Source organism: Falco naumanni, chromosome 1 (genome assembly GCF_017639655.2).
Source record: "Falco naumanni isolate bFalNau1 chromosome 1, bFalNau1.pat, whole genome shotgun sequence".
Lineage (NCBI taxonomy): Eukaryota > Metazoa > Chordata > Aves > Falconiformes > Falconidae > Falco > Falco naumanni.
Window position 1 is genome coordinate 68,206,267 of NC_054054.1, and position 20,869 is coordinate 68,227,135.

General features: G+C 43.8%; 1 protein-coding gene and 2 long non-coding RNA genes across 3 annotated transcripts; 1 reads left to right on the forward strand and 2 right to left on the reverse strand.

The window, feature by feature from the left end:
• The first annotated feature begins 1,888 nt into the window (after positions 1 to 1,888).
• Positions 1,889 to 16,581, forward strand: ETNPPL (ethanolamine-phosphate phospho-lyase). Its single transcript, XM_040597848.1, has 13 exons — positions 1,889 to 2,024; positions 4,280 to 4,398; positions 4,561 to 4,720; positions 5,609 to 5,683; positions 7,455 to 7,548; positions 8,543 to 8,659; positions 10,398 to 10,480; positions 10,987 to 11,212; positions 12,085 to 12,239; positions 12,985 to 13,074; positions 13,280 to 13,410; positions 14,326 to 14,393; positions 15,266 to 16,581. The coding sequence occupies exons 1-13, from the start codon at positions 1,969 to 1,971 to the stop codon at positions 15,395 to 15,397; spliced, it is 1,506 nt and encodes a 501-aa protein (XP_040453782.1). The 5' UTR covers positions 1,889 to 1,968; the 3' UTR covers positions 15,398 to 16,581.
• Positions 5,860 to 8,536, reverse strand: LOC121089992. Its single transcript, XR_005828442.1, has 2 exons — positions 8,149 to 8,536; positions 5,860 to 7,288 (listed from the first exon to the last, which is right to left on the reverse strand). It is a non-coding gene; the product is annotated as an uncharacterized LOC121089992 (long non-coding RNA).
• LOC121089988 lies at positions 16,317 to 19,504 on the reverse strand. Its single transcript, XR_005828441.1, has 2 exons — positions 19,314 to 19,504; positions 16,317 to 17,422 (listed from the first exon to the last, which is right to left on the reverse strand). It is a non-coding gene; the product is annotated as an uncharacterized LOC121089988 (long non-coding RNA).
• Positions 19,505 to 20,869: the final 1,365 nt, after the last annotated feature.

The following is a 20,869-nucleotide window of genomic DNA, read 5'->3' on the forward strand; positions in this document are numbered from 1 at the left end:
AGCTGTGAACAAACTATCTTTTGCTGAGCCTGAAACAAAAAGGTCTGATACAAGTAGGGCTGCTGCCAATTTGTGCTGGCAAAGGATTAGAAGCACAGCAATTTGCATGTGCCTTAAATCTCTTTGTGGTCCAGGGTTTCTGTGAGAGCAAGACTGGGCAGGTGAGTGTAAACAGCTGAAGTTTTTCAGTGTTAGTGTTCCCAGCAGCCCCAGAGGAGGGACGAGGCTGTGCTTGGCACTGACAGAGGGCAGGTACTAGCTGGGTGCAGGAAAATCATCTCTCCCGAAATGCTTTCAGACTCACAGACTCACATGCTGCCACTCACTGCCTTGGCTCTAGCCTTTCTTTACGTTACTCTTTCAAAGGGATTGCAGTAATGTCCAGTATATAACATGTACAACTTGAACTACATCTGCCCTGTGCTAAATATCATTTCCCAGCTTTCACAGATGGGCAAAATGGAAAAGCGTTTGCTGACAGCATTCCTGACAGGCTCTACCCCAGGCTCAACTCGGACGTTAGCAGATTTAAATGCCTGTTCTCTTCTTGAGACCCATGAATGAACCTCATCACTGCCTGTATGATACTGCCCTAGCTGACAGCTTTGACACCTTCATGTCTTTTGAGGCCATCCCTTCTTCTGCCTGGATGAGGCACCGAAAGCAGGCAGCTGCTGTCTCTGCTGGGGTATAGAGGTGTAGCTGCTGGTGCCTCCTACTGCTTCTGCTGCATGGCTGATTTGATGAGGCAAGGCTTCTGATGCAGCAGGAATGCAGGAATGTGAAAGCTGTGGAGTTCCAAAATTAACACTGTCTGAAGAAACTCAAGAAAACGGCTGTAGGAAAAGAAGTGCTTGACTAGAGAAGCAGAAAGGTGGCTTACAGGCAGATATAAAAAAATGTAAAAATCAGGAGGTGTGTTTCTTCCATCTGCAAAATTTGGGATGACATACTGGATACTGATCTAGAAAAGACAAGTATCAGCAGGGCTGAATTGTGTGGCTTTACATAAGCTCTCTGAAAACTCTTCCAAACACAGAGCTGCAGGTGGCACAGACGAGCTGCAGATGGGCAGCAGGGAGTAGGTGCAGGTTTTGCTGCTGGCTGCCCATGCAGCTCTCAGCCGAGGAGCAGGGGGCATCATCCATGCGAAGGGGAAGGTAAAGCTGAGGTGCTCTATCAGCAGCTAAACTGGTCTGAAACACAATGCCTCTGGATGTGAGTTCTGCCATTCTTCCCCATGAAATTGTCCCCTCTTTTTCTTACGGGCTTTGACGTCCAGTGAGATGGTCATCAAGGGGAACCATGAAGAAATAGAATCAAAGGATCGTTTAGGTTGGAAAAGACCTTTGAGATTCGTCTGTAACCCAGCACTCCCAAGTCCACCACCGAGCAGGCAAATCACTTCTACATTGGCGTAGTGGTTAGAAGGAGCTCATGGGACAGGTTATACTTAGGTCTTGCCCAGGCCAAAAAGGGCGTACCGATACATCAGGGCACCAGGGCTCGAGCTCTTTTCTACTTACATGTCTAAAAACACAGAAAACCATGCTCTTACTAATTTGCTGCGCTTTACAAGAAATACAGGTACTGGCTTTGATGGATGGATGTGAGTACACCTCAGCCTACACTTATGACCAGGTTCCGACAGAGAAGGAGCTGTGAAGATCTTTCTGTTATGACCCTAATTCTGATTAAATCAGCCGCTCGGTGCCCCCCAGGAGGATGTCTGCAGCAGAAGCGCTTTGCCCACCGTAAGCACACCGAGCAAAGCGGCGCCTGGCACGGCCGGCCCGGCCCCGCCCCCGGCCCCGCCCCCCGGCCGAATAGGCCCAAAAATGGAAGGGGAAGGCGGGGCGAGCAGAGGCTGGGCGGGGCCCGGCGCCGGCATAAGAGGCGGGGTGTCCCCAGCGCCCCCAGCAGTGTCATGCCGAGCCGGGCGGGGCGGGGCAGGGCAGGGCCGGGGCGATGGAGGAGCGCTACAGCAAGGCGGAGACCCTCGCCCTGCGCAGGAAGCACATCGGGTAGGGGCGGCGGGGCGGATGAGGACGAGGACGTTCTGTGGCGGCTGCACCGGCCCCCGGCGGTGGCGGCGGCCCTCACGGCGCCGGGGAGCCTCTCCGGCCCCGCGTGGGTCCGTGCACGACCCGTCATCTCCGCTTGCCAGACCCGTGTGCCACCTCCGTGCCACCTCCAGCTCCCGGGGGGGGGGGGGGGCGGGGGTGATGCCGGTGCAGCCGTTACAGCGCAGCGCGTCAAACGCCGCTTCGCTGCTGTTAGCGGACCCGCGCAAGCCGCCCCACCGTGGTGCCCGGCGTCCGTCTGAAACGCGGCGGTGCGGGGTCAGGGCTTGGGGTCCGTGAGCGACCTGCCCGCTGCTGAAGAACGGTGAGGCTGAGGGGTCACTCAGCCGGGAGCGCCCGGGGCCGTGGGGGACGAGCGCCGGCAGCCGCCGCCGTGTGTGCCGCCCGGGTCTGGCCTCGGTGGGTGCTGCCGAGTGACAAACGAGTGCGGATTGTTAAAAGCAGTGCCGGCTGCTGGCTGAGGGCGTTAGAGGTGTGTGGCATGTACAGGCAGCGCAGCAAAGGGTCACAGAAGTAGTGCCCTGGCGCGGCGTGCGGGGGGGATGGGCGGGGGGCAGCGCAGGATCCCTTCCCTGCGCAGGGACTGTGAGATCCACCGTGCCGGGCGTGCAAAAAGAAACTCACTGAGCGAGCTGACACCTGTTAGAAGAAAAAAACCGTAGTGAAGAGATGGCAGGTGATGATGATGATGTGCGCTGCTTTTAAAGCGTACCAAATAGCCTTGGGAAAGACCTATGCAGTGGGGCTAGAGACTGTCAGAAAGTGAACTAACTCCACTTTCTAGGAGTCCCATACGGGCTTTACAAGTTCATAATATCAATATACCCAACAATAGCTCTGTGGCTGAGTTAAACACAGGTCTTTCCAGGTATCTGAGGCCATATAAACATTACTAAAAGTTCAGAAGACTTTATTCCCCTCAGTAATAACATCCAACGTAATTACATAGCTGGCATGTACTCAAAGGTGTGTGTGTGGGGGGATAAAGTGTTTAAAGAGTACTTTGTATAATTTTACAAGGAGCCTGAGTTTTGCTGGAAGCCGGTGTGATTTAGGTGCCTATAAAAAGCTGCTTTTAAAGATTTTATTCCAAAGCAAGCAGGATGAGATAGTGAGATTTTTAGGACCCACAAGGCAATAATGTGGTGTTCTTGAGTGTGACCTCTATACAGTACAGTCAGCCATTGTGTGATGAACGGTAATGATATAGTATAAAACAAGGCTTAACAAACTTCGTTTTATTCACAGCAAGATAATTGGCCATTGTGCTGGTTTTGGGTGGGATAGCATTAGGTTTCTTCATGGTAGCTGGTATGGGGCTATGTTTTGGATTTGTGCTGAAAACACGGATGCTGTAGTCGTTGCTGAGCAGGGCTTACAATGAGTCAAAGCCTTTTCTGCCTCTCGCCCCACCCCACCAGTGAGTGGGCTGGGGGTGCACAAGAAGCTGGGAGGGGACACAGCCGGGACAGGTGACCCCAGCTGACCAAAGGGATATCCCACACCATATTTCATCATACTGAGCATATAAAGCTGGAGGAAGAAGAAGGAAGGAGGGGCCATTCAGACTTGTGGCATTTGTCTTCCCAGGGAACCGTTACACATGATGGAGCCCTGCTTTCCTGGAGGTGGCTGAACCTGCTGATGGGAAGAAGTGGAGTTCCTTGTTTTGCTTCTCTTGTGTGCACAGCTTTTGTTTTACCTGTTAAACTGTCTTTATCTCAGCCCACGAATTTTCTTACTTTTACCCTTCCAGTTCTCTTCCCTGACCCGCTGGGGCAAAGGGAGTGAGTGTGCGAGCAGCTGTGTGGTGCTTAGTTGCTGGCTGGGTTTAAACCATGACAGCCATATACATTCATAAGGCATGTAAACAAACAGCTACAGCCTAGAAATGCAGCAGGACATGGAAGGACTTGCAGTCACTGTGCTCCTGGGAAACCACTTGCAGACAGAGTCATGCTTTGAAAACACCCTTATTAAAGACCTACTTCTGTTCCCACTGTGCTTGGGGAGGTGTGCAGAGACTTTTTAATTTCAGCACCATCCTGACCACCATCTGAAGTGCTCAAGAAGCTATTTGCAGAGGGAGGCAGTCGTCTCCAGAGCTGCAAAAGATCAACCCCCTCAACACTCTAAGGAGGGGGAACAACTGTGAAAACTAAAATGATGTTAAAATGTTTTTTGGGTTTTTTTAGGCCTTCCTGCAAAATGTTCTTTGCCAAGGACCCTCTGAAGATAGTGCGTGCTCAGGGCCAATATATGTTTGATGAGAAAGGAGAAAAATACTTAGACTGTATCAACAATGTTGCACATGGTAAGCAGTTTAACTTACAAGTCTCCTTCTATTCCTTCATTTCTAATGGGGATCAGAACACACTCCTCCCAAGTGATGATGTTCACATTGCTTCTCCGAATCTCTTTGTGTGGTTCAATAGCTGACTGCTTGCTAGTAATAACTAATTATTTTCTTCTTTAGTCGGTCACAGTCATCCAGAAGTGATAAAGGCTGCAACAAAACAAATGGAACTGCTCAATACAAATTCCCGGTTCCTGCATGACAACCTTGTTCATTACGCGCAGCGTCTTACAGCCACCCTACCCAAGAAACTCTCTGTTTGCTATTTTGTTAACTCTGGGTATGTCTGAATATTTTTTTTTCCATTATGACTATTTTGCTTCTGTTTGAGATGGACGCTTGGAAGGGCTTGGTCTAAACCTTACTAAGTAGGACTTAACTACTAAACAACAAAAATATTTCTAGTACTGATTGAAGGATCCTTCCCATGTGCAGCTGTCATATTTAGTGTGATGGCTCAATGAAGGAAAGCCAAAACAAGAAACTGGTCTGCTGAATGCTATGCAAAAAAAAAAAAAAAAAAAAGGGGGGGGAAGCAGGAAAAGGAAATTAGACTGCAAATTGGTGAAATGTTATGTACAGATCAGTGCATGCTATCGGTAAACTGGCATATGACCTTGGAAATGAGTAGTTTTCTTTAGGCAGTCCATTTAGTCTGTGATCACTTCTGTTGCCAGAAAAGACAACCTGCAGGCGCTTGTGAGCAGAGGGGTTGCTATGGGTCAGGCTTTAAGTATGAGTACCTGTCCAGGGAGCAGATTTGCGTTCTCTGCTGCCTGATGGTGCAAGTGCTGGGGAGAATGGAGCTGTTATGGAGGGTGGGAGATGGGGCTGGCAAGCTGTTGCTTTTCAAGGGTTTGTGGCTGCATTGCACTCTCGGCTGCAAAGCAGTCTCATTTGTACCAAGAGGAGGTAAACGTCTACGAGCAAACTAGGGGAGGGAAAGAAAGCATCTCTTTGTTTGGTATTTATACAAAGAGCTGTTTTTTCTTTGCCCTCTTACAGACATTCAGTCTCAACCTTAGCAATGTAGTATGTATAGTACCAGAGCCTGCTGCGTTGATTTATTATATATCCATTAGTCCTGTGCCTCCTCTTCTCTGTCAGAATACCACTTTAATTGGAAGTGCTTCCTCACTGTTTGGTGGCTGTATCTGGTATTATGCAGGTCTGAAGCAAATGATCTTGCTTTACGACTGGCTCGGCAGTACCATGGGCACCAAGATGTGATCACCCTTGAAAAGTAAGTACACAGAGTAGCTTATGTGAATGTAGCCAGAAACTCCTGCCATTACTTCAGAAGTGATTTTTCAGCAGCCCCCTGCTGTTTGTACTCCACTGCCTGCTGAAAGAAAAGCTTTGTTGCTGTCATACCAGAACAGGTCAGGAAATCCCTTTTCTACATTCAGATAAACACAAGTTTTGAAGATCTCTGAAAAAGAAGCTTGTCAGGCATCTCAGAAAGTCAATCACCTGTTACAGGGTATTTCCCACAGAGACTTCTAGAGCAATTCAGGCCAGAGACTTGAATGTTGGTTTTCAACATCAGTGAGTGGTTTGGCCACTGGGCTGCTCTGGAAAAGGGCTTTCTGTTTGTCATGTCTCTGCTGGACATGTTTCTTTTTGTACAAATAAATATTCAGTGGTCAAGAAGAAAGATCCTGTAGCTCTGCAGCGGTGCTGCACTGATGCACCACTCTCCTCCAGTGAACACAAGTACACACAAAACCAAGCAGCTCCAAAATTGGGAGACACCGAGAGGGCTGTCAGCCATGGGGAAGGTGGCTGACCACATCCCTGTGTTTCCCTATCCTAGATGCAGCTGTAGAGTTAGTTATGTGCTGTAGGGCTGGATCTTCTTAGGCTGTGATTAGCAAGTCCAGCCAGAGCAACTGCAAGAGCATGTGTCTCTGAATGGCACAAAGCTGCTTTGACCCAGCCATGCTCAGATCCCTGTTAGCCCTCCTTGACTCATGTGGCCAAGATCTGGAACCACTGAGAGCAGCTTCTGTCAGGAGAAGCTGAGGATGGAGCTGGCTCTGTCACTGTTTCACTGCAACATCTTGTCTTTCTGAACACGACGGGGTATTTCTTTGCCATTGTCCCAAGGCTCTGTAGGCTTTTGCCATAGCTACCATTCCAGTCAGCGTGGGCTTTCTGTCTTTTCTTTGTGTCCTTTGGCAGATTTTGTTGACTGGCTAGTAGAAAGGTGTAAAGAAGACAAAGGAATGCAAAACTGTCCTCTCTACCCGCTGTGTATGCTACTGTGAGATTGTGACATGTCTTTGATATGGTTTGAGGTTCCCTTCACTTCAAGTTTATGGCTGAATGAAAGTGTTTATTGCCTGAATGAAGCTGCTACATGCTTCAGTCTCAAGAATCTGTTTCCTCATTTTTAAATTAAATTGGTCTCCGTCGTAACCAGCTTTTGCATACTCTGCAATATAAAAGTTTTATATTCATACAATATTAATCCTTATCCTGAAAGTGACTTCTGCCAGACAGTCTAGCCTGCAGGGCCTTCAGGGCAGGCGGTGGTGTGCTGCTGCTGCGTAAGATCCCCACCTTCCAGTGCAATGCACACTCTCGAGAGTCTCTGCAACGGTGTTGGGGTCTTGCTTGCAAAGCTTAGATTGGCTGGAGTGGGGCCCACAAGCTGGAAATGAGGGAGCTGGTCTCACCCTTTAATTGCTGGGTAAGGCTGCTAGGGAAGCCACCTTAGAGGCAGTGCAGTCCAAGGAACATCATCTTGGTCCGTCCCCATGCTGGCACTTAATTTTATGCAAGAAAAATACCTCCTGGTTCCAGTCTTGCTGGTGAATTAAAGTCAACAGCAATTGCATATTGCCTGTGAGAGAAAGACAAAGAGTAAATTAAATCAAGATCCCTTCACAAACAGTGCTACTGTGTTGCAGATACAGTTGCTTATTCTGGACTATTTATGGGCACAGTTGTAAATTTAGCTCTTCTATACATTTGGTGAAAAATGACTTCAATATTTAACACTTATGCAGTGCTTACCATGGCCATGTTACATCTCTGATTGACATCAGTCCCTATAAATTTAATCAGCTGGGAAAGGACAGCAAGAAGGAGTTTGTGCATGTGGTAAGTGTGTTTTTTTGGTTTTTTGTCATTTTTATGCCTGTTATGCAACATATTGAATTACCCACTTCTGGTGTAAATACACTTTCATTCTGTTTTGCTGATGCTAGAGTACATGTACTTGGCTGTGTGTCAGTGGATTAAACACAGCAAAATTGTTTGCTTTTGGATTTCTAAGAAGTTATTCAGCTGTGAGACTGACTTCCTTCATAGTGCTACAAGTTTCCTGAGTCACTGCACTGTGTAGTTACACAGTTGGAAGAACTTAGCCAGTATCTGTTGTGTTGGCTTGTCTAAAGATACGCAGGACAGGCTGCTTCCAAAAACTGGCAAGGCAGACCGCACAAGTTCACACAGATCTGGGTATAGAGCTCATGGGTGTCCAGCTGAGTGGGATACTGTTTGATTTTCAGCCTGAACTTACAAAGACAAAAATCATTCAGTCCAGAGATGTACACCAAGCAGGTCTTTCCTATCTAGGCCTCCTTGTGTTAACCACACTGCTGAAGTAGTATCTACGTTTTTATACCACTGCCTTCCTCTTACTTACTGAACATCTCCCGACTCTGTTTGTAGAGGCTTGAAGGTGATACAGCTTCATACCGTGACTAGGATGCTAGAAGGGAAGTGACAGACTGGAAAACCCCATTCTCCACTTGCAGAAATGGATCTTTCTGCAGAATCTGAAAGGAGATGATGGATGAGGGCTCAGTATTGTGTCTTAGGGGAAGAGGAGGGGTGGTCTTGAAAGGTGATGAGGTAGACAATGCCTTTTTCAGCAGCTGCATCCAGTAATGTTGAACACATCACAGGGCTGGATTGAGTTTAAGCTCCTGTAAGCATTTTTGCATGGAGAAATTCAGGCTGTAATAACTCCTATTATCCACCTGTGTGGAAAGACAAAAATGCAGAGCAACAGGAAAGCACGTAAATATTTCATAGAAGGATGGGTTTTAAAAGAAAAAAAAAAAAACCAACAACTTATTGGTCTTTTCAGGCTCCTTCTCCGGATATCTACAGAGGGAAATATAGGGAAGATGACCCAGATCCAGCAAGTGCTTATGCTGAAGAGGTGAAAAAGATTATTGAAGAAACACAGAAGAATGGACGCAAGGTGTGTGGTTTGTGCTCTAGAAATGCTGAGGCTTCATCTATGAAGTGTGGCATGGGGGCATGAAACAGGCAACTAAGGACACATTTCTTTACTTGGTTTCCCTTGCCTCACCCCACCCCCCACCTTCATTTTCCCATGGTGGGTTCTGTGTTCAAAATGAGTCATTTTTCTACCTGATACTCGTATCATAATTTTTCTAGGCATCAATGAAAGGATCAATAATAGTTGTAAACAAGACGATAACAACCAAAGCAGTTTAATTTCCTATTTTATGCATTGAATCAGTAGATTGTAAATGTGTTAGGGCAAGCTGATAAACTACGTCACAAATTCTAGCAAGGATATATAAAAGTCTCCAGGACATGGAGAAAATATGCTAGATAAAATCTTGATACTGGATTTCTGAGTCTAGTAGCTTAATAGAACTTTGGAGTCATCTAGAAAGGTGAACCTTTCAATCATTTACAGTATGACCTTGATAAAAACAGACAATGGCTGAACAGGTTTACCTAAAGTATGTATTAATATTTTGTATGATGGCATTAGTGTTTTGAGACATGAAGGGCTTGATCCAAAGCCCACTGAAGTCCCAGAAGACTTCAGTGGAGACTGGAACATGTTCCCTTCTAGTCCAATGGACTTAAGTCACTCTTATTTTAGTTTCTTTATCAACTTTTTTTTGTTCTCTACTAACGGATAGTTTTGTGTTTTTCTTCCCTTGTTTCCTTTCTCTTGCATATTTCTTAGGTTTTGGTGACATAGATCTGTGGCAGGACAAGTTGTGCTAAAGGCTAAGCCTCACATGCTATGGGAAGCTTCGTACTCTTTGGCCATAGCATGCCTCTTCAAATATAATGTACGGTTCTTTACACGTCACTGCTCAGCCTTGTTTCCAGGAAGACTGCACCAGCCCAGAGAGACCTCTTGATGCTCAGGGAGGGTTCACAAGTGGTGTGGGGATGCAATCCCTTAAATAGCAGACTTATGCTGAGACTTTGGGGTAATATCGTATCTCTGCTGCATAGACCTCTGCTGTTGACAAGAAACAAAATTTTGATGTTCCAGTGTATCTGATCTGCTGCTCTTCCCCTTCCTGACTTGAAATAACTTCTTTTTCATTCCTAGCAACTGGACTTATTTCACCTATAGAGTTTTTCTCCTCTTTTGTCAAGTGCCTCATGCTGACATTTTACTTGTGTAGTTATTTGCATTAGGCAGAGGTGCCCAAAGCATAGCCTCAGGTCATCTTACAGTTCAGCTTCTACCCAGCTATGCCTGGTGTTCAGGGTTGAACAAAAAAGCTGATCACCACCTATGCCCATTACTGGAGAGCCTTGGCATTAAGCAAGTTATCAACCTTCTGGGAAAAATGGCAAACACTGCTATGTGTCTCCTGTAAATTGACATTTGTAAATAAATTTACAGTGCTCCCGGGAGCCTGATCCAAGGTCCGCTGATACCAGTAAGCGTCTTCCACTTTAACAACTGTAGGACTAATGGAGGTCCTTGTATTCCCATCGGGTTGCAAAGGTGGCCCTGGCTACTGCAAATTTGGGCACCCCAGATTACAAAATGAATAAATTCTTTAGCCATAGCTGTTCTCAAGAGCCCTCAGATGTCCAACCCATTGCGTGATTAAATTAAGGCACACATTTAAACATTTATTTCTAGACTGTTAGATGTTTGTGCAAAGGCCAAGTAGATGAACACAGCTCTCACCTGCATTTGTTTTTTGTAGATTGCTGCCTTCATAGCCGAATCCATGCAGAGCTGTGGAGGCCAAGTAATTCCACCTGTGGGCTATTTCCAGAAAGTGGCAGAGTACGTACATCACTTCAAAAGGGCACAACTGGAAAATTAACCAAAGAAACAGGTTCTTTACTATAGGCTTATCCAATCAATTCAGCTATCACCCTCTCTTGTTCCTGGCTATCTATGGTTCCTTTCTACTTTTTGAAGACCATGATTCCACTTCTGTTTTTTTATGGAACAACAGCTGACCAATTGTTTTTGGCTGGATAATTGTCTTTCCTTTTCTATCTTTATTCCTCAGGCCATAAGTCTGATGGAAGATGAAGTTGAACCATCATAGATATAACCCTGCAGTACCATTACAGTACCTCTATTTTGCACCAAAATACCAGATTATTTTTTTTCTTAACATTTAGCAAACTAAAATGTTTGTCGATTGAAATAGCTATAGCTGTGTTTCAGCAACCTGGTCTCACACTGGAGAATTTCTGTAATACAAACTGCCTTGTCCAAGATTGCCTACCCAAGGCACGTACTGCAGCACTAGTCATTCAGGCTGTTCTATTTGTTTTCAGGTACGTGCGTGCCGCAGGTGGGGTGTTCATTGCTGATGAGGTCCAGGTTGGCTTTGGCAGAGTTGGGAAGCATTTTTGGGCATTCCAGCTGCAAGGTGAAGACTTTGTGCCAGACATTGTCACCATGGGAAAGCCCATTGGCAATGGCCACCCTATGTCTTGTGTGGTCACAACGAGGGAAATTGCTGAAAGTTTTGGTGCTTCTGGACTGGAGTATTTCAATACAGTAAGTTTGTAGGTGAAGGCTTGCCTTTTTTTTTTTTTTTTTTTTTTTCCTTTTGATCTGCATTTAGCAATTAGAAGTTGTTCAGGTGATTCAGCTAAACTCTGCATCCATCACTGCATCATGTTACTAAGAGCTTGAGCCAACCTCCATCTAATATCTAAAAGAAAGCTGTGAAATATGCTCTGTACCAAGTGGTGTGTCTTAATATGGACCAGCATTAGCTCTCTGGCAAGTCGTGCATCTCGGCTCACATCCATACAGATAAATTCTTCCTTACTTTTCCCTCTCCCCACTCCGAAATGTTGGCCATGTAAAATTTCACTTTCTGGGACAAGCTGTGTGCTGGTGGGGCTCCTGCCCTGGCAGGCCTTGGTCTGCTTTGTCACCTAACAAAACAGTGACCCTTTACCAGGAAACACGAGCTGCCTGCATGCCACAGAGGAGCAGCTTTCTTTACACTGAGTCCTCTTTCTGCTTCTTTGACTAAGCCTTCTTCCCAGCTATTGTGAATCTTCCTGCTTTCAATGGAGTTTATACCCTCCAGTTCAAGAAATACCAGAGCTATCACCCACTGCTCTTCACAGGAGCATTTTGCCTGCACATGCAGTTAGCAAACCATGAGAGCAGACTGAATGCTTCAGCTGTGAAATCTTCAGATTACTGAAACCTGAAGAGGAGGCCCCAGCCTTGGGCCTCTCACACTTCCCAAAGCATGAGAGATGGTGCTCCACAGCCTACACAGCACAAAATCCCCACCTCCTCAAGCTTTCCTTACAACATGCCAAGCAGGAGAGGGCAAGTGAAAACCATGTGGATAGACACAGATGGATGTTTCTGATGGGTTTTGTTTTCCTATCTGTCTTTACTATCAGTTTGGAGGCAATCCAGTGTCTTGTGCTATTGGTTTGGCTGTGCTGGAGATAATAGAAAAAGAAGATCTCCAAGGAAATGCTACACGAGTAGGAAATTATCTCCTGGAGTTGTTGGCTGAGCAAAAGGAGAAACATCCCTTAGTGGGAGATATCAGGTGGGTGCCTTGCAGCAATGTCAGAGAAGAAGAATAACCGTGCTAGAAAAATCAACAAGTTTGGGGTGAGGGGAACGCAGAAACATTGGCATCATTATGCTGCACCTCATTTTTTTTTAAAAATCGACTACCCAAAACCAATACTGCAAGACAGTGTTATTTTTTGAAAAACTTGTCCATTCATCTGCTTAGTTAGGTTTAAGCGTAGCCACTGAAAAGCTCTGCGACAAAGCAGGAGAAAGAGCCATCTGCACAGAATAGCCCAGTTGTCAGCACACTGTCGGGATGATGGTGACTTTGTCCAAATCTCTGGTCCATTTCATTTGGAGATGTTAGTGTGGGCTTTCCTCATCTCGTGTTACTACCATGATAAGTGCCTTTTGGTTTTTAAGGGGGCATTGGGTTGTGGGGTTGTTCTTAGTTCTGGTTATTTGTATTCCACAGCTCCTTGACTTGAGACTTACAGGATAAGAAAGTTATTCCGTCATTCTTAACTGGCCATGTAGCCTTAATGAGCCAGCTAAATTTATTTATTCAGAAATATCTGTTATCCCACTTATCATCCAAAGTAGCCAGTGCCAAAAGATGAGAAGAGAGGAAGTCTCCTCTCTTTCCTGCTTCTTCCTCACTTGCCTCCCAGGGAAGGGAACTGCAGTTGTTAGAAACAGGTTTTGCATTTGCAGTAGGAGGCTTGGGTTACTGACACTGGATTTCACTTGTCTGTATTTTTTTTTCCCTGTTCCAGGGGTGTTGGACTGTTTGTAGGCGTGGATCTGGTGAAAGACCAAGAAAAGCGAACACCAGCCACTGCTGAAGCCCTTCATCTCATTTACAAGTAAATGGTTTTTAAAGACTACATGCAGTGATTAAACCCATCTAATATTCCCCAGCAGTTAGTCATTAATTTCAGTTTACATTTGTGTAGTTTTTGGTAACATAGTAAAACAAAAGCTTCAAAATCAAACTCATCCTGAAAGATCTGACAGGACACATTAAAGTTTTATACCTCTGTCTAACACAGATGTTTCCTCTTTCCACAGGCTGAAGGAGCATCACATCCTTCTTAGTGCAGATGGACCCCACAGAAATATACTAAAATTTAAACCACCAATGTGTTTCACAATGGAAGATGCAAAACATGTAGTGGAGACACTTGATGAACTTCTCACAGGTATGCATGCTTTAGTGCTCAAAGGAATACTCTGTTAATTTTCCAAGTGACTCGTCAGAAACAGCAGCCACCATAATCTAGGCCATTACATGCAAGAGAAAGTAATCAATTACATTTCTTACCAGTTGTCCAAACTGCTGTTCTTAACACAAAGTCTTACAAATAAATAAAAAATCTCATATGTACTTCATCCAAACTTTTAGGCAAAATTCTGCTCTTGATCCTTTCTCTCACAGACCTGGTGTTACTACACATTTCTGGTCACATATGCTACATGTTAAAGAGCAAATATATTAATTCAGCACAGGCCTGAAAAACACTGCTGAAACGCTGCTGAAACTTTCCATAGTGTGCTCTACCTTTTTTTTTTGTTGTTGCTGCTTTTTTGGTTTGGGGTTTTTTTTTTTCCTTTTAAACTGGTGTACTAGAACACAATTGTCTCACTTACATTTAGCCGGAAAGTTTTCAGGCTCTATTTATCTTCTACCTGGGGACCAATTCAGGGGAAAATAATGTCAGGTATACTGTTAGCGTAAGGACTTTCCGAGCCCATTCTACATTGAACATTCCCATCTCCTGAGATTGTAACAGCTGGAGTTAAGACTAGCATGAACCTGCTGGACAAAGACAGAATTCGGCTCTGAAAGGTCTAGCTGAACCCTCATGCTACAGTCAAGCTGCTAATTTCCTTCTTTTCTCTAAACACCTCCAAACTATAGTCATGATACCTTAATCACATTGCCTCAGAAAAATGTTTGGGGAAGTATTCATCATTCTTCACTTACTCTTCTGTGCTAAATGCCCAGAGGAATAGCTGATCAGGTATTTTTACTTCAGCCAGCTGTTAAATTGACTATGTGCTTACTTAACCCTGGATCTTTCAGACTTATTTATTTTCTTACTTTTTTTTTTTAGAAATGGAAGAGGCAACTGGAATGAAGACAGAAAAGAATGCATCTGCGAATGCAGAGTGTAAAATAAAAGTATGTTTTGAATTTTTTTAACTCTTATTCAGATAGGCATTTGGCAAAGCAAGTGTAAATTATTTTGGTAGGGCACACCCTCATTTTTGGTGGTGTGAATTGTTCTGCGCCTTGAAACTGAGCTCAGAGCATAACCTGCTACTAGAAGCCTGAGAGGATTGTGTTACTGGGGCAAATCCAAAAAGAGCTGAGTAATACAGACCTATGATGAGAAACATGTTATAGACAAGCCCCTCGCTTTGTCTGCCTTGTGTGCAAACAAGACCAGCCAGACTCCGGGCTGCATGAAATTGCGAGCTCAGCAGTCAACAGTTTTACTAGTTCTAGGTATTGCATGCTACTGAGGGATATTTGGCTTTCTAAGCAAGCCTTCAGCCAGGAAGGTGTCCAAGTTTTGGGACAGTTCCAAGGATTTCATTCCCACCATTGCTTTTTGAGTATGAATGTCTAACATGCATCCAAATTAGGACTTCATAGGTTACAGCCCCAGCTTTGGATAAATGATAGGTAATTTCTCACAGCCTTAAAAACACATCACCCACTGTGTTATAAGGAAAGCTTGCTGAGCTGTCGCATGGTGAGTTCTCCAGTGATGCTGCGAATGGTGGGAAGGCAGTAACTCAGCCGTCTGGGGATGTAATAATTAAGGCAGAGACCCTAAGTATTGCTGGCTGTCTAGATTGTACTATATTTGGGACGCAAGCCTCCTCTTACAAACATTTGTACACATTCAGTTCCATTTCTTTCAAAGCTAAGAAGTTGTGCTGCTAAAGGAGGAGAGTCAGGCCAGGCTACTTAATGGCAACCAAGTCTGATGGCTGCCTGTTGGAAGACACGTACATGCCTTCACTGACATGTCATTTCTGTTTCAGACAACTGAAGAGAGTTCTCAACCAGAAGGTGCAAATGAAACCATTGGCCATATGAATGGAGCTGCCTGCAGACAAGAAGATGGTCTTTATTCTAAAAACCACTCACTGCCAAGTGAAAGAATAAGAACATGAAGTGGGAAGGTTCCCTCATTCAGTTTGAATGTGTGTCCCAGTCTTGCTTTTGAGATGAAGAGTGCAATAGTCGGAGCCCTAGGATCTGTTTGAAGCCTAGTCCTACCTTCCATGAACTGGCTGAATTTGTATTAGCTATACATTAGGAGTTTAAAATACCTTTTCAGATATGAGAGCTGCACCATGTAAAATTTAGATGTGACAAAACGGAATATTTTGTGATATGCAAATACCTTGGTGCTGATGGCAGGCTTGACATAGGTACAGTACACAAACTCGGTGAAATCTGTGGATCTACCCATATTACACAGAATCTGAATTGCTTAACCACCATACAAGGAAATGTCAATCCTATCAATTTTAAAATTATATGCTTAACATGCTATTTTTACAGTATTTTAAATTTCAATATGTAATATTGAGATGTTAATTACTTCCCATGTTTTAATGGCCGAATTCACAAAACAATGCTTGAGAGAAATTATTATTATCTTCCAATGTAACTTAGGTCCTATGGACTATGTTGCCAGCTGATGTGAATTGGGGTAGCTTCGTTAATGTCAATGACACTCTACCAAGAGTTTACCACTGTGTGTGTAAAGAGAAGATGTTTATGCAGGGTATTCTCACCTTATGTTCAAAGAAAATGAAGAATCTGGATGCTGATTTTCTATGGGTAAAGGAACTTTTATAGATAACTATTTATATAGAGTAAGATTTTATGATTATTGTTTTTCCAAAAGTTTATATATGGAATCCTCTTGGTCCAAAAAATAGGCAAGTAGAATAGACTTGACTGACTTGCCTCCTTATCAGTGTTAAATTTCAACAAGAACACACAAGTCCTGCTTTTCTTTTTTTTAATACATGCACAACTCTATGCTATGGACGACACCGAGGGCTTTACAAATGGTTTCTACTTCAGAGAAAAAAAAAAAAAAGACAAAATGTATCTCCTCTTCAATTTTAATACCCTAAGTTCTGCTGTTTGTAATTGCTGCTAATGATCCTGCTGATATGACTGGAAATTGAACACATTACCTAATTCCATGTTTTCCACAATGTGCTATATTAATATTGATGTTTCTGGTGTAACATTTTCCAACATCCTTAAGCTGGATTATTTTCTGTTTCATGATACTTGAATAATTCTTCCATCAAAATAAATCTCTTATTTGTAATTATTATGTCCTCTACAAAGAGGGGTTTTTTTGTTTTAATTTTATCCTCCCGGAACAGTTCTGATGATTATTCAGAAGATAAATAGAACCTGAAAACAGTTCAGTTTTGGTTTGGTTGGGGGTTGTCTCCATGCCAAAGCAAGACTGGCCAGGCTGTGTTTCCCAGTGGCCCTCTGCTGTCGGCAGCTCTGAGCTTCCAAGCCAGATGTTAACTCTGCTGCTGCAATTCAGCCCTTGCTACCGTGCACCAGGAAGGATGTCCGAGGTCTTTTCCAACATGAAACTATGCAAAGACCTAATGTGCTGTGTGTCCAAAGGCACAGCTTAGGTCACTCCCCTTATGAGATGGAGTGTGGCTACTTGCATTATACTTCATCTACTGCATGCAGCAGCAGCATGTGCTTCCCAGGAAGCAAATGCTTGTGCAGTTTATTGGAAGGGTTAAGCTCAAAGGCACACAGCCCACCAGTCTGTACTATGGCACTGACTGTTAGGGCAGGTCATTAATTTTCAAAAGCTTTCCACCTTTCCTGTCCAGGCTGTGCAATTCCTGGTTTTAGCCATATGCTTCAGCCTCCACTCTAGCCCTTACATTCATCAGACACCTCCATAACCCAGTTCAACTCACTTAACCCTACAAGAAAAAAAATAAGGCTACACTTTTTCCCCCATTGGTTTTCTGCAAAGATAATGAACGTACTCACGGAGGAGGCCTGGGCCTGCACAGACCATGCAGCAGGAGGAAGAAGCAGTGGGGTGAGAGAAAGGCAGGACTCCATCCCAAGTGGGCATTCACATGCTGGAGTTTTAGTTGCTTTTATCTTCACTCTAGCTCATCATCCTACTGGAAGTGAAGTCAGGTTAATTTTATTGCGTTCTCAGTTTATCACTGTTTCAATCACTTTTATATTGCACATTTAAGACTTTCAAGCAAACAGACTGGTTATGACCGCGGGAAAAGGAAGGATGGTGCTTGCTGCAAATACTGATGAAAGAGTGACGCTGAGTCTGAACCCACCAGCAGTTAATTCCCCTACATGAAAGCAAGCAGGACTGAACCTGTACGGAGTCAGAAAGCTGTGCCTTAAGAGAGCACTCTTCTGGGGAGAAGAATCAGGATGAAAAGTTGCCATTTCAACACACCACCACTGAACTGCCAGGGAAACAGAGCATGCTGCATGTCTATATCTGAGGAAAAATGCCTCAGCCTTAGCTCTATTAAACATAGCAATGGAAATACACTGAGTAGAAGAATTATGGAGGAGTATTATATTTTGCCTGGTGCTTTTTAGATATATGGTTTCTTAGACATACAACACAGTCTTATCAGAGAATACATTTATAATCTTTACAGCTGTTAAGCTTGGTGGCTGTGAACTAACAGGCCCAGCACACCAAAGTCCAGAGGGGAAAAGTCCCATCCTGTTTTCCCCCTGCCACCCATACACAGAAGCAGCAAGCTCTGCTGATAATCTGTTAAAAAAAAGGGGAGCTGAATGAAGGGGACCAAAGGACAAGCCTGAAACGCTTACTTTCCATGTGCTGCTGCAATGTGCAAGACATTTCTGTTAAAAAAAGATTAAAACATAATGCAGAGACAAAATTTCATTTTTAATGTGATAAAAGTCTGGGTCAAACATCTGACTGGGACACCTTCACCTAAAACAACAGCTTTCAGCACCAACATGCAAAACCCCAGAGATGAGAAAAAGAAGTCAGAAACAACCAGCAGAAAAATATTTCTAAAAGCGGAGAAGGCTGTTTAAATGTGACTCATTTAAATGGCACACAAGAATTTGTACAGGCATCTTCTGGATTCTAAATTCCTAGTGCTGCAGATATTCTAAGCTAAGAGCTAAAAAAACAGAAAGTGTTAAAAAGAAGAAGCTGCATTCAGTAATATACTAGAGAAGTTAAAGGAACCGGGATGACAATGAAAGAGTATTCATTATACTGTGCAGTTATTACTGTGTATATGCATATAAGCATATTGTATATAAGCACGTTTGATCTACCTTGTTGGGTTTTTTCTTCATTTGATATAATAATTTGGGAAAAAAAAACAAGTGACTAATGCTTGCAAGCAGAGCACATTAGCTCACGGCAGCAGAAAGGTTAGTTTAATTTTCCAGGTTTCTCAGTGATGAATTGAGCAGGTGAGCTAGCAGTGTCTCTTTTCAACCCGGACCTGGCCTGTGGTGCTGCCAGCCAAGCTCTGGCAGAAGGATTATGCAAGGGAAGACAAGGCCAAATGAGTGTGACAGGATTTCCCTATCTCTGCTACCCATACACATTGGCGTTTTCCCACCTGGAACATTTGATGTTATTGGTGTCTATGGTTCAGCAGAAAACTGTATTAGAAAAGACAAGCTACGCTTTTGCATTTCCCACTGACTTGTGGTGTGACTAGACTGTGTCATGTCACCTCTGTAGGCTTCACCTTCCAGACATGCAGGGTATCTTACAAAGGGCGTGAGAGAAATCTACACAGGAGGGCTTTTCATGTTGATATTTCATGAGGAAATACATTTGGGCTTAAACAAAGGCCCTAGGTACAAAGCACCAAAAGTTCAAATCCTTCACTGAGCTTCACAGCTCAAGACCAATCTGCACTAAGCAAAACAAACTCCTGTCTCTCCCCACCTCTGCTCACAGTCATTCATGTGTGTTAGGATAAACACAGCTCCAATATCACAATAACATACATTTACAACATAGGATTAAAAATTACTTACAGGAAGCAGAAGGGGAAGCATATGAAGAAATGTGTTTTGGCTCAGCACTGATGGTTGCTAGAAGTCTTTAATAATCAACAAGGCAGAAAGTCTTGTGGTCGCATGAAAGCCTGAAAAAGGATTCCTGGCTTCAGCTTAGCTGTTGATTCAGTGAGTGACAACATCTTTATGTCCCTATTTGCTTCCATGTATAAAAGCAGCTGTAATAACCTTTGTTATGGTTTGTAAAGGTTATTCACCTTATCAGCTAATAATTAGCTTATCACCTAATCACCCAATTATATAGGACTCCAAGTAGTTAGCTCAATTTACTTATTTGCAGTTACCTCACTTTATACCCTACTTGCATGTGGTTTTGTCAGGAAATAAAGCCCTATGATGTGCAGTACAAAGTCAGAGACCGATTACGTGAAATATCATGAAGCACTGAATAGATACAACCACGGAACAACAGGGAAGCAAGCAGTCTGTCTCGCATCTCCCAGGAAGCTTAGAGAGCTAAAAATACTTTTTCAGCTGGTGCAGGGTACTTCTTCTAAGCAAAAAGAAAGCTTTTGGTCTCCATTCCTCAGTTTCTTCATTCTAGTCACAAAATAAGGCACAAAAGGAGTTCATCTGGAAAATGCACTGCTAACACGCTCCAGTGACTTGCTCTTGAGAACAAAGATTTCTGTTCACAGTATAAATCAGCTCTCAATTAAGTTAGCTTTATTCTACTCTCTATTAGGCAAGATACAGATCATACAAATTGTAAATAAATCAGAGTGTAAGAACAGACTATATCTTGCACATTCATCTGTGAAAAACAGCATTATAGTACAGGTGAGACCTACGGGGCTCTGTAAGACAGGACCAGATTCCCTTCCAACTTAGGCATCTATGCAAAAATAGCCATGGCATTTAATCCTGCTTTCTTAACTCACAGTTAAATGAGGACACTGTTACAGGTGGTGAAGCTCCACTGAAAAAATAATGACTTCCAGTGTAAGCTAGATTTGATGTAAGAGAGGTTTTTTTCTGACACAGATGTGTAAAATATAACAAATACCTACAAGTAAGGACTGTATCTTCACTCTTTTGTCTGAAGTGTGTTAAGCTGTTTCCTGATCCACAAGAGAGGTTGGAAAGTTACCTGCAAGCACAGTATGAAAATATTTGCCCACAAATGCACATGGCTTCAGATAAGTTTGGAAGACTTTTCCATCATGCCCCTATTTACTTATTCCTTGCATCCCCATGAAAGTCCTCTTTTCTTTCTACGACACCTAACGTACGCTACCAATCTTTCCCCAGTTTGGATTTGAGAGCAGGGGGATGTGGCACACTGGAAAGCATGCCAAGAGATCACTTACATTGCAAGCATTCCCTCCTCCCATAGCACAGCCGAAGCAGCACAAGCCTTCAGTTGCCGCTGGGTACTCACCTCCAGATACATTTTCTGTTGATTTTATTTTGTCTTCCAGTGTTCATAAAGTTACCAAATGTCTTCTTCCTCCTTGTCCCTCAAAGGTTTGTGAGCTACCGACAATACTGCCATCTGTATAAACTTGCTATTT